Consider the following 15,104-nt stretch of genomic DNA (forward strand, 5'->3'; position numbering starts at 1 on the left):
GATTTACTTTTTTTTTGGATTGAACATTCTTTCTTAATATCATATATCTCATTTCTCCTATATATATATATAAATTTTTTTTTTTGGTACACTGTTTTCACGACTAATCAATCTAATGCTAATAACGTATCTGTTATCACCTCTAACTTAATATTATTCATTAAGTTACGATAATCCTGAGTGCTATTATTATTTAAGCACTTGATGATTTAACGAATCTCTTATGATCTACAGTTTTAATATATTTTTTTTACTATTAATAAATAATAATTAAAAGAATATATATATTAGGTGATAGATTACTATCATTATCTTCTTAATTACTTTTTTATTTTAATTAAAAAATTATATCACAATTTAATTTATTTTTTAGAAATATAAAATATAACATTATTAAAATAAATATTTATAAAAAATATTAGTTTAACTTGAGTCTAAATATCAAAAGCCAACTAAACAAACAAAATTAATTTAAGATGCATTCTGTTAGTCGAAAGCAAAGGATAACTTTAATCTCCAGATTATATATATTCTTGCTTTTATTTTACATAGGATTAGGAATCTATTTATCCCATCCCAATCTACGCTAATATTAATCCGACGTCGTTTTCTTGCCAGCATTGAAAAACCAAAAATGGAAACAGAACGGTACATTTTGCTTTTTCATCCAAATTACACTGCTGTGAATATTATCCTCTGCACACAATGCTACTCCAGTGACCCAATCCATGTTGTTTTGTTTGGTTTTGCACTATAATATAGTGCATATTTTTGATCATGCAAATGTGCATATTTTACATATTCATCGGCGATATCAGTTTTCAGTATTTTTAATGAAATGTGAATTAGTTATTTAAATAATTTTATTTCTTAAAAGAAAAAGACTCTACTATTTTGGGAACAACATGAATGAAAGTAGGCAAAGTGACAAACTACGGATCCTTATTTTTTATTATTTAAAAATAATGCGTATGCGGCCCAAAATATTTGTTTTGGAATGTGACACAATGGAGCGGATATTGAACTGACACATTATATTATACTAGTAATTAGGAGAAACAAAAATCTGAACGCAGTATCAATAAACGAGGCAGTTCCTTTTATATTTAAAAAAAAGAAAAAGAAAAAAAGAAAAAAAGAAAAAGAAAGAATGCGTTGAGTGATTTAGTGGACGTTATTAAAACACTAGCATCTGAGTAGAAGTTGCTTGTCACTCACTCACACACACACTCACTCACTCACTCACTCTTGTGAAATGGGAAAAGCAACGTTGAATCCCCTACTGGCTGTCTTCACAGTCGTTATCCTTTCCACTGTTTACGCCGATGAAGCATCGAAAACATTCATCTTCCGCGTGGATTCCCAAGCCAAGCCCTCCGTCTTCCCCACGCACCTCCACTGGTACACCTCAGAGTTCACCCAACAAACAACCATCCTCCACGTCTACGACACCGTTTTCCATGGCTTCTCCGCGCGCCTCACGCGCCAACAAGCCCACTCCCTAGGCCAACACCCCTCCGTGCTCGCCGTCTTCGAGGACACCCGCCGCCACCTCCACACCACGCGCTCCCCACAGTTCCTCGGCCTCCGCAACCAGCGTGGCCTCTGGTCCGACTCCGACTACGGCTCCGACGTCATCATTGCTGTCTTCGACACCGGCGTCTGGCCCGAGCGCCGCAGCTTCTCCGATTTGAACCTCGGACCCATTCCCCGCCGCTGGAAAGGCGCATGCGAGACGGGAGTCAGATTCTCCACCAAGAACTGCAACCGCAAGCTCATCGGCGCAAGGTTCTTCTCCAAAGGCCACGAGGCCGGCGCCGCCGCCGGCCCTCTCAACCCCATCAACGACACCGTTGAATTCCGCTCCCCTCGCGACGCCGATGGCCACGGCACCCACACCGCCTCCACCGCCGCCGGCCGCTACGCCTTCCAGGCCAGCATGTCCGGCTACGCCGCCGGAATCGCCAAAGGCGTCGCTCCCAAAGCGCGGTTGGCGGTGTACAAGGTATGCTGGAAAAACTCCGGCTGCTTCGACTCCGACATCCTCGCCGCCTTCGACGCCGCTGTCAACGACGGCGTAGACGTGATTTCCATATCCATCGGTGGAGGCGATGGAATCGCCTCGCCTTACTATCTGGACCCCATCGCAATCGGGTCCTACGGCGCGGTTGCCAGAGGAGTGTTCGTATCTTCTTCCGCCGGCAACGACGGGCCAAGCGGAATGTCAGTGACGAACCTGGCGCCATGGTTGACGACGGTAGGAGCAGGCACGATTGATCGTGACTTCCCGGCGCAGGTGATTCTGGGCGACGGTGGGAGACTGTCGGGCGTGTCGCTGTACGCGGGCGCGGCGTTGAAGGGGAAAATGTATGAAGTTGTATACCCTGGGAAATCGGGAATACTAGGGGATTCCCTATGCATGGAGAATTCTCTAGATCCGAAGATGGTAAAGGGTAAGATAGTAGTATGCGACAGAGGAAGTTCCCCGAGGGTTGCCAAGGGGCTGGTGGTGAGGAAGGCCGGGGGCGTGGGAATGATTCTGGCGAACGGAATCTCCAACGGCGAAGGCCTCGTCGGGGACGCGCATCTTCTCCCGGCGTGTGCTGTGGGTGCCAACGAAGGGGATGCCATCAAGAAATACATTTCCTCTTCACGGAACCCAACGGCTACCCTCCATTTCAAAGGCACTATTTTGGGAATCAAACCGGCGCCGGTTCTCGCTTCTTTCTCTGCCAGAGGACCCAACGGTTTAAACCCTGAGATTCTCAAACCGGATTTGATTGCTCCCGGTGTCAACATCCTCGCTGCTTGGACCGACGCTGTCGGCCCCACCGGTTTGGATTCCGACACCAGGAGAACCGAATTTAACATTTTGTCCGGCACTTCCATGGCTTGCCCTCACGTGAGTGGCGCCGCGGCCTTGCTCAAATCCGCACACCCTGATTGGAGCCCCGCCGCCATAAGATCCGCCATGATGACCACCGCCACCGTCCTTGACAATAAAAACCGGATCTTGACCGATGAGGCCACCGGAAACAATTCCACTCCTTACGATTTCGGCGCTGGACATCTGAACCTAGGACGCGCCATGGATCCTGGCTTGGTGTACGATATCACCAACAATGATTATGTTAATTTCCTCTGCGGTATTGGTTACGGGCCCAAGGTTATTCAGGTTATCACCCACGCGCCTGCGAGTTGTCCCGCGAAAAGGCCTTCCCCGGAGAATCTGAATTACCCGTCTTTCGTGGCTATGTTTCCGGTTTCTTCCAAGGGGGCGGTGTCCAAGATGTTCATACGGAGCGTCACCAATGTGGGGCCCGCCAACGCGGTTTACCGCGTCAACGTGGAGGCCCCGAGTGGGGTGACCGTGACAGTGAAGCCCTCGCGGCTGGTTTTCTCTGAGGCGGTGAAGAAGCGGAGCTATGTGATGACGGTGGCGGCGGACACCCGAAGTCTGAAGATGGGTCAGTCCGGGGCGTTGTTCGGGTCGGTGACGTGGACGGATGGGACCCACGTGGTTCGGAGCCCCGTTGTCGTTACTCAATTAGAACCGATTTAGAGCTTCGATCATGTCGTTTTGAGCGATGCTCGTCACTCGTGACTGATATAAGACAACAGAAATACTCAGTATTTCTTCTTTCTTTTTCTTTTTTAATTGGCAAGTTTAGGACCGTGTTTTCTTAAAGTCACAAGGGTTGGACTTGTAATCCGTTTGTTGTACTTTTTTCATTAAGTTTTTTCTTGACTTTAATTTTGTTTCACCTTGTATTTAACATTTCTAGGAGTCTATCTATACTCTATATAAAGGTTATAGGATAAATTATAATTTGTCATATTTATGCTAAGTTGTCATTGCTTTATTTGGACCACATTTGATTTATTTTGTTTTTGCAAATTACTGCTTAGTTGCAATTTATAATTTTTCTCTGTTGTTGACTAATATTATTGCAATCTCAAGCTTTTTAGTTTCTGCTGCAAAGATTACGCGATTTCAAACAATTACAGAACATTAATGATGGCAGGAAACTGGATTCTGTTTTGCATGATTAAATGTGCATGTAAACTTTATTTTGGAGGCACTACTAATGCATAAATAGATTGCTATAAAGGGAAAAATGTTAAAGCTAATTTTAAGCATTTAATAACCATCTTTTTCTTTAAAAATATTAATTACTTTTAACTATACAAAATTACTCTCAACTCTGAACTAGATGTTAATAATATCGTAATACAAATATTACAGTCAAAGATTTCATAGTTAAAAGTTAGATTCATAAGCATTGTCTTTTGTAAATAATTGAAGCTTTCTTTTCTTCGCGCCTTTAACTTTTTAATGCTCTACTTATAACTTTGTTTTGAGTGAGATTATTGGTATGGTATTTCATCACTATTTTTCATTTTACTTTTTTTTTTTTTTTTTTTTAATCTTTCCTTGAAGTTTTATTTTAAAAGAAATACAAGATTAATCAGTAAGATTTGTTTGTGTACCATATCAGTTCCTCGTAGTTGAGGCTAAGGAGGTAAAGGGCCTAGCAACCCACTAGTGTAGCATAGGCCTTCTACTAAGTTCAATGTTTTAACTTTTAAGCCCAAGTTGATTGCAATTTACATCATTAAGTGTTCGTGGGATCAAAGTTTCTGAGACGTTGTTACTCTGTCTTAAATAATTTATTCATAAACTTTCACATAAGTTCCATATGACATAATAAGATTTTTTCAGTATTATATTAAGGATACAAAATTGTTAAGATTTTAATTCAAAAAACAGAGAAGAAAGTACTACTTAGTATCTTTAATTCTACTTGTGACTATAAATAATTATGAAATTTGAAATTAATTAATTTTTAAAATGTTTAATAACTAAAATTAATTAAACATGCAACGATCATGTTGTTATTTCCCAATAAAATCAATATTAATTAAGTTTTAAAATTTGTAATTAATAAAATAATTATTTTAAATTTAAATTTAAATTCAAAATAATTTTATGGGTAAATTAACCTTTTAAAATATCTTAAAATATACAACATTAAGCTTTTCATATTTATGAATTGTTTACTTACTTTGTACAAATCTCATATTTTGTTATTCAAAATATTTCAATGGGTCAAGAAAGAAAAATATATATAAATTACTTTAGGTCTTAATTTTTAAGCAAAACAAGACTTTTTGTTTATTTTTTATATATATTAAGTTTAAATTAGGACAATGTATGATTTTATGTAACATCAGAGTCAATTATTAACCTCTTTGAGAATTTTAAGTGGAATTAAAAATGATTTATCTCACCTTTAACACAAGTTTAGTATAAAGATATAAAATATAGAAGAAATTAAATTTGATCCTAAATTCAAAAAAATTAACTAACTATGTTATTCTTATGAGATAAAATGATATTTTCTTCACTATACCTCAATTAAACTGAAAATTGCTGGTGATTTATATTCATTCATTTTTTCTTTTGAGAAGTAGTTGAACTTATTTTTAAGCTTAATAACATTATTATTTTGAAACTAATCTAATAAAAATTAATTTGTTTTTTTACCTTTTGTGGTGTATCCATCTTACTATACCGTCATAAAGTTGGTTATCACTGATCAGAGTTCAACTATGCATGTGTTGGATGCTGTCTCCTATTCGATTCCATGCGTATTCGTTGGAAGCTGGGTGAAACACGTGTGCACTGTAGATAACCGTTAGCTAGTGTCTAACGTTCGAATTTATTCTCTCTATAACATTAATAGAGTATACCTTATTTCATATCTACAGTTTTTTAATTATTTTATTCTATAATCAATTTGTTTAACTCCTATTTTATCTTTTAACTATCTAATTGTTTGTTTAACTTAATTTATTTTCGTTATTTTAAAATTAATCGCACATTATTTAATTTTATCATTTTTATTTTATTTTATTTTATTTATATAACAAAGTACAGAATGTTTCACTTTGACTAGTTATGTTATTTTATCATAATAAACGGTCATTAATTTATACACGAAGAATATAAGAACTTTAGCCATAGTAAATCGAATTTACCACATTATTTAGGATGGGCCTTTACTCAATTCCCAATATATTCTCCTGTCAAATGAATAAATTTAGAACAAGTAAAAAATATCAACAAAGTTGTATGCAGTCGCCATTGATAGATGACATGTTTCTTAAACATACTAAGCCTAAATTTTGATTAAAACATATCATTTGTAATGAAATAAATTTTATTTCGATCTTTGAAAGAAATTAAGTTTTAATTGTTAATTTAGAGATACTGTAAGTGATTTTACTCGCAGGTATTTGCAAGTAGGTTTTTTTTTTTTTTTTTTTTTTTAATCTTTTGTACAGGTGCACCTGATTCTTAACAATATTTAATTTCAAGGGTTAGTACCTAATCCCTTGTCACTATTATGTACAATAATCTTGGTTATAAGAACAAGGTTCTTCGGGTTTGCTGCGGTTAAGAGAAGGACAATAGCACACGAAGTTTCCGTTTGCCGTAAATTATTTATTTCATCTTCGTTCGGGGGAATAACACTTTTAAGTTTTAACTATACACCGGATGAATTGTGTATTTTTTTTAAATCATAAAAAGTATAATGTCTTCAAAAGGATTCAAATATAAGACTCTAATTCTATAAAATTGATTTACATTATAATTAATTTTTGAATATGATTTATATTTATGTATTTTAAAATTTAAAGTTAATTCATAATAATAGAACCAATAAAGTTGGTCAACTCTAGTGTTTGGAAGGATTGGAATAAATGTATAAAGACTTTGATTGGATCTTTATTATCATGGTTATATTATTTTTATTAATAAAAAATTGAATACAACATCTTTAATTTAATATAAAATTTATTTAAAGTTATTTAACTGAAATTTAATTCAAAACTTGAATTGATATTTCAAGACTAAATATATAATTATTTATCTAAAATTATATTAGTCGATATTTAACATTTTTTTTATTTTGTTGTTTTTTTTAAAATTCAAAATTGATAATTATTGTGATGATTATTTTTATCAATATATTTATTTTAATAATAAAAAATATATAAAAATAATTTATATTATTACATTTAGAAAAATATTAAATTTCGATAATGTGACAGTTGTTTGATTTGTTTTGAATATGAAAACTTATATATCGCGTGTTAATCTCTTTTATTTTATAAAAGTTACAGCGAAAAAAGTACTTGTATAATATATTAAATAATTTGCACAATAGTTTACTAAAGTAGTAATTTTATTTACTTTTTTCTTCTTAATTTATTAAAATTTTGTAGTCACTAAACAAAATTAAATAAAGAAGTGGATAGCCTATAGTTTGACTAGGCTAGCCCAATTCAAATTTGGTTATAAGACAAAATTTATTCAACCGAAAAAAGAAATAAGGATTTGATTTTGACTTGGAATTGGGTTCAAAGTGAACGTAATCCATGTTTGAAAACTCTAAATAAAGTCAAATGTACATTTTTGTGATCATTAGTACGATATTTGGCTATGAAAAATTTAATTAAGGGTTTAAATATTTTAGATGCATGTTAATATTTCAATTCATCGTCGTAATAATATGAAGAGTAAAAAAATGATTTGGTTCAATGGGTTTGCAACTTTCAAAAAGTGTTGTTTAAGAGAATTGGATCAATTCACCTGTATCAAGCCCATTTGACTTTTTTTTAAAAACATAATTAAAAATAAAATAAAATGAGTCATTTCGGTTTGACCTAACAAACAAATAGATTAATTGGACTACTACATGACCCATAGGAAAATTTTACATTAATTGTGTGAGGCAATTCATTTGACAAATCTAATTTTAGGTCAACTCCTTAGTCGAGAGATTCAATTATTTTTCTCCAAATTTCTTGAAGTTTGTGAAAAAGGCATACGAAGTTGGTTGGGCCCTCCGTTTTGAGATTTTGGGCTGGGCCCCGTCCTATTCTAGGCTGGATTCTTCTGAATGATTCCATTGATTTCTTAAACAGCAAGTAACCGTAATAATGTAAGCAAAACGGCAGAGTCCGCGGTTGTAACACGTGTTTCCTTTTCTTCGGCGTGTCGGTTTTCTATTTAATATTATTTAATGTTACACTTAATCTTAATCCATTCGACATAGTAAAGGTATATATACACATTTGGTGTCCCTCTTCCATCGTTCTTCACATCACAAACATGTCTTCTTTCTACCCACGAGTCGATTCAACAAACCAAGACGCCAATTCCCCACTCTCGCATCCTTCACCATCATCTTCTTCAATGTATCCCTCGCTCGACACAGAGCCAAGCACGTCAACAACGCAAGCCATGGAAACCGTTCTCGTAACCGTCCCGGGCGCGATTCTTCATCTGATAGAAAAGGACTCCAGCGTCCACCTCGCTTCCGGCGACCTCACCGTGGCCAGCATCGGCGAAGGCGAAAAAGTGGTGGCGGTGCTGGCCCGCGTGGGCGACGAGGTCCAGTGGCCGCTGGCGAAGGACGTGTCAGCGGTGAAACTTGACGCGTCGCACTACTTCTTCACGGTGCGGGTCCCACAGAAGGAGGAGTTGGAAGTTTTGAACTACGGTTTGACGGTGGCGGCGAAGGGGCAGGAGAGGGTGCTGAGGGAACTTGAGGAGGTTCTTGAGAAGTACTGCTTTGTGTCGAAGGAGAGAGTGAAGGGCGTGGGAGGGTGGGAGGTGATGGACGGTTCGGTGTCGGCGGAGACTTCGCCGGAGGAGTTGAGGTCGGAGGAGAAGAGGGAGGCGGTGGAGGAGCTTTCGGGCGCTTACTGGACGACGCTGGCGCCGAACGTGGAGGATTACAGCGGGCGTTTCGCGAGGTGGATTGCGGCGGGGTCGGGGCAGGTGGTGAGGGGTATATTGTGGGTTGGGGATGTGACTGTGGAGAGGTTGAAGTGGGGGAATGATTACTTGAAGAAGAGGTTGGACCCTGCTTCCCACTCTCAGATTAGTCCTCAGGCGTTGGAGAGGATCGTAAGGGTTAAGAAGTTGACCAAGATGTCAGAGAACGTTGCCAACGGTGTCCTCTCTGGGGTGGTTAAGGTCTCTGGATTCTTCACAACTTCTTTAGTCAACTCCAAAGCGGGCAAGAAATTCTTCAGCCTTCTTCCGGGGGAAATCGTCCTTGCTACCTTGGATGGATTCAGTAAGTTATATTATTCACCAAATTACACCAATTCTCTCAAATTGCACATAATCCTTTGCTTTTTAACTTTTAGATTAAGGGTTTATTTAATGTTTATAGGCTGTCAAGTGTCATCCTTGATCAAAAATCAAACAATTAAGAATTAGTGTATGCATAAGAAAATAACAATGAAGATTGTAAGTGTTTTTTTAGGTGAAAGTCTAATTTTGATTCAAGATAGCATAAAAATCATACCATACAATCCCAGTCTTCAAATTAATGTGGCTTTTGCTGTGTGATCTGCAGATAAGGTCTGTGATGCTGTAGAAGTAGCTGGAAGGAATGTCATGTCCACTTCCTCAGTTGTGACAACCGGACTCGTTTCACATAAGTAAGTTCACTCTCTAATTTTCTTTTCCTTTATTCAAGTATTCTCACATAATTGCCTGGCCTCAATGATGTAAGACCTTTGCTTGAAAGCCTTTTTGTTTTTTGTGATTGTCAAACCAATGTTTTGTTCAAATTAGTTCATTGTTTGGTAGTGACATAGGGATGGGGGGATTACACTTGTTTGGTTCAAAGATTAGACAAGCCCTTATTGATGTAGGTTGCATGTAATTGAGCATCTTGAGGCTTCTTGTACTTGATGAGGTGTGATTGTCTGACTTTTCTTTCTGTTGTCTTTTTTTTTTGTTGACGTTAGATATGGAGAGCAAGCAGCTGAGGCTACAAATGAAGGCCTTGACGCTGCAGGGCATGCGATTGGGACTGCTTGGGCCGTGTTCAAACTTAGGAAGGCACTCAACCCGAAGAGCGTCATCAAACCAACAACACTAGCTAAAGCTGCTGCTGAATCAAGTTCTGCTAAACTCAAGGCTAAGAAATAAGTCACAGCAACAAAAGAATTAGGATCGAACACCTTTAACATATGTAATATTAGTTTGTTTGCAATTCAATTTTTTTTTTATAATTTTAATCAGTCATAGTGATTAGTATTTATAGTTAATAGTAGAGATTTTGGAAAAGAAATTGTGTTTGTTACGTTTCTTTTTATCTAAAGTGCTGTTTTTTTTTATTGAATTCCAACATGTTACCGAATTTGCGATACTAAATTCCATTTTCCCCCTTCTTGTGTCTACTGATATAAATTGAATAATTACAATTTGAAGTTATCAGGGATGCTACAAGTGGTAAGCGTGGTTGAGGTTATGCTTGTATGGTGTAGCCGAGTCTGTGTCTAGTAGCAACCTCTACTCAAATAGTTAATCTTTTGGAAAGATCAGAATAGCCACGATAATGTTGTCCCCTTGATGGAAGTGAAACGAAACCTTAAATTTAAGGGAGATATCAAAGAGGTAGAACAAATGTAATACAATTGAAGAAATGAACTACCAAGGATGGGAGAAGAACACAAGTATTCAGACTAAAGAAGTAACACTTCCAAAAGTTTATTCCTTGTAACTTGAAAGTAGAACTTACACAGAAACACGTATACGTCCAAATTAGAGGTATGTTTGTTATGTTTGTTACGTCCAAGCTTGTGAGCCTCTAACAGCAGTAGGCATGGAGCGTATATACTTTGATTCCACAAACTAACTTATCATTTTTGTTCCATAATATCATGCTCAAACACTTGTATTTCTCAAGGTCTTCTTTTCACTTAATAACTAGTTTTAAAAGGCTTGTAAGTCTTAAGGTCCAAAACCACCCCTGCCATGGAACCAATGGCAGCTAATAATGAGATGATGAGGCAACTGAAACTAAGTATCTGAAGTCCAATCCACCGAATAGTCCATCGTCCAATCTTCTTTTGCGAAATATACATGTCTATAGGGAAATAAACTGTTAAGGGCCAGAATCCAAAAGCCCCAAGTATTCCAACCACATCGTTGAAAAAAGGCATGAGCATGGCTATGAGGGTCGTCAACAACACGAAAATGGTTCTCCATATTAAACGGAAGAAGTTGAATTTGTACACACCATAGAAGGGAATGGGTATTTCATATTCTGCCGTGACAAAATCGCTCTTTGGCCATTTACGTGCACACCATTTTTCCACAAATGCAAATAAGGGCTGGGAAAAAACCTGGAATAATATATATTGTTCATAAATAAAAATAAATATACCAATACATTTCTTTAACATGCTCCCAAGTTTATATCAGGAACTTAGAAGCTAAAATGGATTCAAAAACAAAGATTGACTCGACCATGACAATGTTCAAAAGTTTTTAGTAACATACTAGTAATCATTATTCCTTGACACAACATACTAATCATCAAGTCCTAACCTAATATGGCACCACGTAATTGTTACAAGTGTAGTTCAAATTTGTTTACTATCATCTGAAAGTGTTTTTATGAAAGTTGTATAATTTAGGAGAAGTTCTATGAGATGCAAAACATGAACCAATTATCCTTGTAAGTTTCCTTTATTTTATTAATTAGTCTAGTGTTGTCTGTTCAGAAGATCTTGAAGCCACCATATTCTTGCGCCAATATGTAGAGTTCACGACAAATAATTAGCAGTGAAAGATCATATATGATATAATACCTGGTATGCCCCAACTAGGTGCACAACAATCGCAAAGTTGGCAATGTCCAGAAGCCAATAAGGGTTATAGAACCCAAAACCAGTCAAGAGGTTTCCAGGTGCATTATCTCCGAAGGCTGCATAACCCATGCATCCACAGAGTAAATAAAACACTGTGGTAACTGCTATGCTCAATGTAGTGGCCTTTCGCATGGTCTTGTGCTCTGCAGGAGGAGATCTTATGGTGTCCTGCAACAAAGCCAAATGTTTTCTTAATTCTCATGTAATATTATGCTGTGTGAAGAATACGTATTATCACAATAGGCTATATCTAAGTTACCTGAATTTCAATGAGGATAACGGAAAAAGAGTACGCAAAGGCCATTGCCCCCAGAGCTTGTAAACTCCTCCATATTTTCTGTGTGCTAGTGACTGTTCCAGCTTGTGTCACTGTGCCAATGCTAATTCCCATCAGGCTTCCTTTAAATGTTTTATTTTCTGCAAATGAAAAACAAACTTAGAAGTTGCATGCATATAAATGTTAGGCACATAAAATACAAATCTGTTTGCACCTGCTACTTTTGCCACGCCAAGACCCAATCCAACTGAAGAATAAGTGAAGGACATGATAGCTGCAACTATGGATAGCCACCACACCTGATCAAAGTCTGGGATTTGGGAAAATATCACTTCTGCTATTCCGAATGTTATCATATACCCATTGCTTGACATGTGGCAGGGATCTTTTCCATGACTGCTATGATAACAATTCGATCTTTTTATGGCCCTAAGACACAACCAGAAGGGTCAACAATAAACATCAAGTTCCAACAAGTTAATTCATTTTATAGAGAAACAATGAATAATTAGAGTCACTTATGTTTGAATTAAACTCACATCATACTGACAGAGGCAGCAATGGTATACCCAATTGCAATTCCAAACAGATTGACATACTGGATAATGCCACATAACTTGACCTTTTTTCCTCCTGAAACCCAAAAAGAATGGCATGCATAATATCAGTTTCATAGCAACAACATACTGGTTTCGTGTGGTTACATATATACTAATTAATAACTTGTTATTAATATCTTACCCAAGATGGACTTGACTGCCTCCATGTAGGTGTAATTTCTTTGTCCAGTAACGGAGTCACCCGTTCTGTAACACTGTGTTAAAAGGTTGGAAGTGTAGAGATTGACCATCGCAAAGAGAAACATAATAACAGGTCCAGCAACCCAACCAAGCTGAGCCACTGCCCATGCTAGTGAAAGGACTCCCGATCCTATTACAGCAGTGATGATATGAGAAGTTCCTGTCCAAAATGTTCCTGCAACACCACAACACAACATCTTTTGTCACTTCCACATACTGCTTCGTGTTTCACTGTTGCTACCGTTTTCTTTTATGTCGAAGTTGCTTAATTAGGAGACAAATTTTGCTTTATGACATTCTACCCTACAGTGCAAACGTTACTTTCTCAAATATAAAATTCTATTCTGTATTATTAAATTATCCTAATTTTTAGATTAACTATTTCGATTTCGCATCCTAATTATACAACTCTTACTCACTCGAATGGAGAGCTTTGTTGTTCATATTAACAGAATTGTCCAGTGAAAAATACATTGGACTATATAGTCTATATTAATATATCTCATAATTTAAAGTTTTTTTTTATTTAAATGGGTTTACTATATTTAAAGTTTAGTTAAAAACTATTAAACTACAATAAGTGGCGGACCTTTTAAATGATGGGCGAGCCGTGGCTCCCCCAAACTTCTTTTAAATATTTTTTTTTATATATATATTCATATATATATATATATATATTTATTTATTTTATGATTATTATAACTAGTGAATGATAATATTTTTTTTTTGAATTTTATTATTATGCATGTTTATTTTGAATAAAGAATATTTTTTTTTGTTATTTTTTAATTAATAAAAAATTTAATTTATATATAAAAAATTAATTTGACATTCCCAAATTTTTTATTTATGTTCCACTGACTACAATAACATTATTTGTTTATTATATAAAAGTTAAATACTATTATATTAACATGTTATTATAAAATTAATTTCACATATTATCATATCAACATGATTATTTATGTGTCAATTTCTATATTAATCTTTTATTATATTCCTTCTTTATCTTTTATATTTTATTTTTTTTTATATATTTTATTTAATTTACCTCTCACTCTCTTATATATATATATATATATATATATATATATATATATATATATTACTTCAATTTTCTATCACTAACATAATTAAATGAAATTATATTTAAAATTAGCACATTAATTAAGTAATAAAATAATATATTTTTAATTTTAATAATTAACTTTTTTACCTATGCATCAAGCGGGATCATATTTAATTTTTAAGTATAAAATTATCTTAAATACTTAGATAGAGAAATTTGTTGTTTATATTAATAGAATTGTGTTTGTTAAAAAATACATCCGGTCTATAGTTTATACTAATAGATCTTATAATTTAAAGGTTTTTATTTATTTATTTATTTAAAGGGAATTACTATATTTAAAGTTTGGTAAAAAACTATTAAACTACAACAACATAATTCTGCCTGTTTTGGATGATGATGATAAGGAAAAATAAAATAAAAACTTTCATTCTCGAAAAAGAAAACAAGAATGTCGCGAGAGCTTGTGATTTTTTTAGTTGAAAGTATATCAAATTCATGTATGTAATTTAATCTATCAGTAGCAGGTAGTTCAATGCTGCTCCCCTGAAATTAATCTACCATATATAGCTTGCTATATATAAAGTTAAAGTATAACCTGTTCTCTTCAAGCGACCATCATCATCGAAGCACTTGGAATAGTTAGACTGAATATTCATCGCTTCGGTCTCGGTTTGGATATTGGGTCGCACTTCTACTTGTAAGTAGTGCCTGACATCATGTCTCTCTTCTACCTGTTGTAAACAATTGAACATCAATCAACGTGAATAATAATAATAATAAATAATAAAAAGAAGCAGAAAATTAGAAGTGTATGATACTGAAATACAGGTTAATTTGCTCTTACAATTCCTTGGTGGATTCTGCTAGGAAGGGTTCTACTTCTTGGCAACATGGCTGAGAAATGTAGCTAGCTGAATACTGAGAGTACGAGGGAGGGAAAAAGAACAACTAAGAAGATTGATGAACGAGAGGGATGCTTCTAAAAGAAGAAAATGAATGGGATTTTATAGGAGAAGACTGCACGTATGTCACGTTCTCCATTGATAGTTAGAACTGTATAACATTTTCAAAGGATAATAATTTCAGCTATAGCAATCAATGCCATTTGGACCTTAATTGAGAACGTGTTGGCTATGAGATAGCAAACTGCCACTTAACCAAGCAAGTGCATGGATCATGGATGGATGGTCGAATAGAAACGAATTAA

General features: G+C 35.6%; 3 protein-coding genes across 3 annotated transcripts; 2 read left to right on the plus strand and 1 right to left on the minus strand.

Moving 5' to 3' along the window:
• The first annotated feature begins 1,116 nt into the window (after positions 1–1,116).
• Positions 1,117–3,863, plus strand: LOC109798877 (subtilisin-like serine protease 2). The gene has a single exon (XM_020359301.3). The coding sequence runs from the start codon at positions 1,256–1,258 to the stop codon at positions 3,560–3,562; it is 2,307 nt and encodes a 768-aa protein (XP_020214890.1). The 5' UTR covers positions 1,117–1,255; the 3' UTR covers positions 3,563–3,863.
• A 4,273-nt stretch (positions 3,864–8,136) lies between these two features.
• On the plus strand, positions 8,137–10,214 carry LOC109798505 (protein EARLY-RESPONSIVE TO DEHYDRATION 7, chloroplastic). Its single transcript, XM_083061775.1, has 3 exons — positions 8,137–9,155; positions 9,441–9,525; positions 9,838–10,214. The coding sequence occupies exons 1-3, from the start codon at positions 8,183–8,185 to the stop codon at positions 10,019–10,021; spliced, it is 1,242 nt and encodes a 413-aa protein (XP_082917901.1). The 5' UTR covers positions 8,137–8,182; the 3' UTR covers positions 10,022–10,214.
• Positions 10,215–10,551: 337 nt separating this feature from the next.
• On the minus strand, positions 10,552–15,078 carry LOC109798504 (amino acid permease 4). Its single transcript, XM_020358819.3, has 8 exons — positions 14,742–15,078; positions 14,493–14,628; positions 12,767–13,000; positions 12,565–12,658; positions 12,240–12,454; positions 12,008–12,165; positions 11,689–11,916; positions 10,552–11,220 (listed from the first exon to the last, which is right to left on the minus strand). The coding sequence occupies exons 1-8, from the start codon at positions 14,787–14,789 to the stop codon at positions 10,795–10,797; spliced, it is 1,539 nt and encodes a 512-aa protein (XP_020214408.1). The 5' UTR covers positions 14,790–15,078; the 3' UTR covers positions 10,552–10,794.
• Positions 15,079–15,104: the final 26 nt, after the last annotated feature.

This window comes from Cajanus cajan, chromosome 8 (genome assembly GCF_000230855.2).
Source record: "Cajanus cajan strain Asha chromosome 8, NIPB_CcT2T_4, whole genome shotgun sequence".
Classification (NCBI taxonomy): domain Eukaryota; kingdom Viridiplantae; phylum Streptophyta; class Magnoliopsida; order Fabales; family Fabaceae; genus Cajanus; species Cajanus cajan.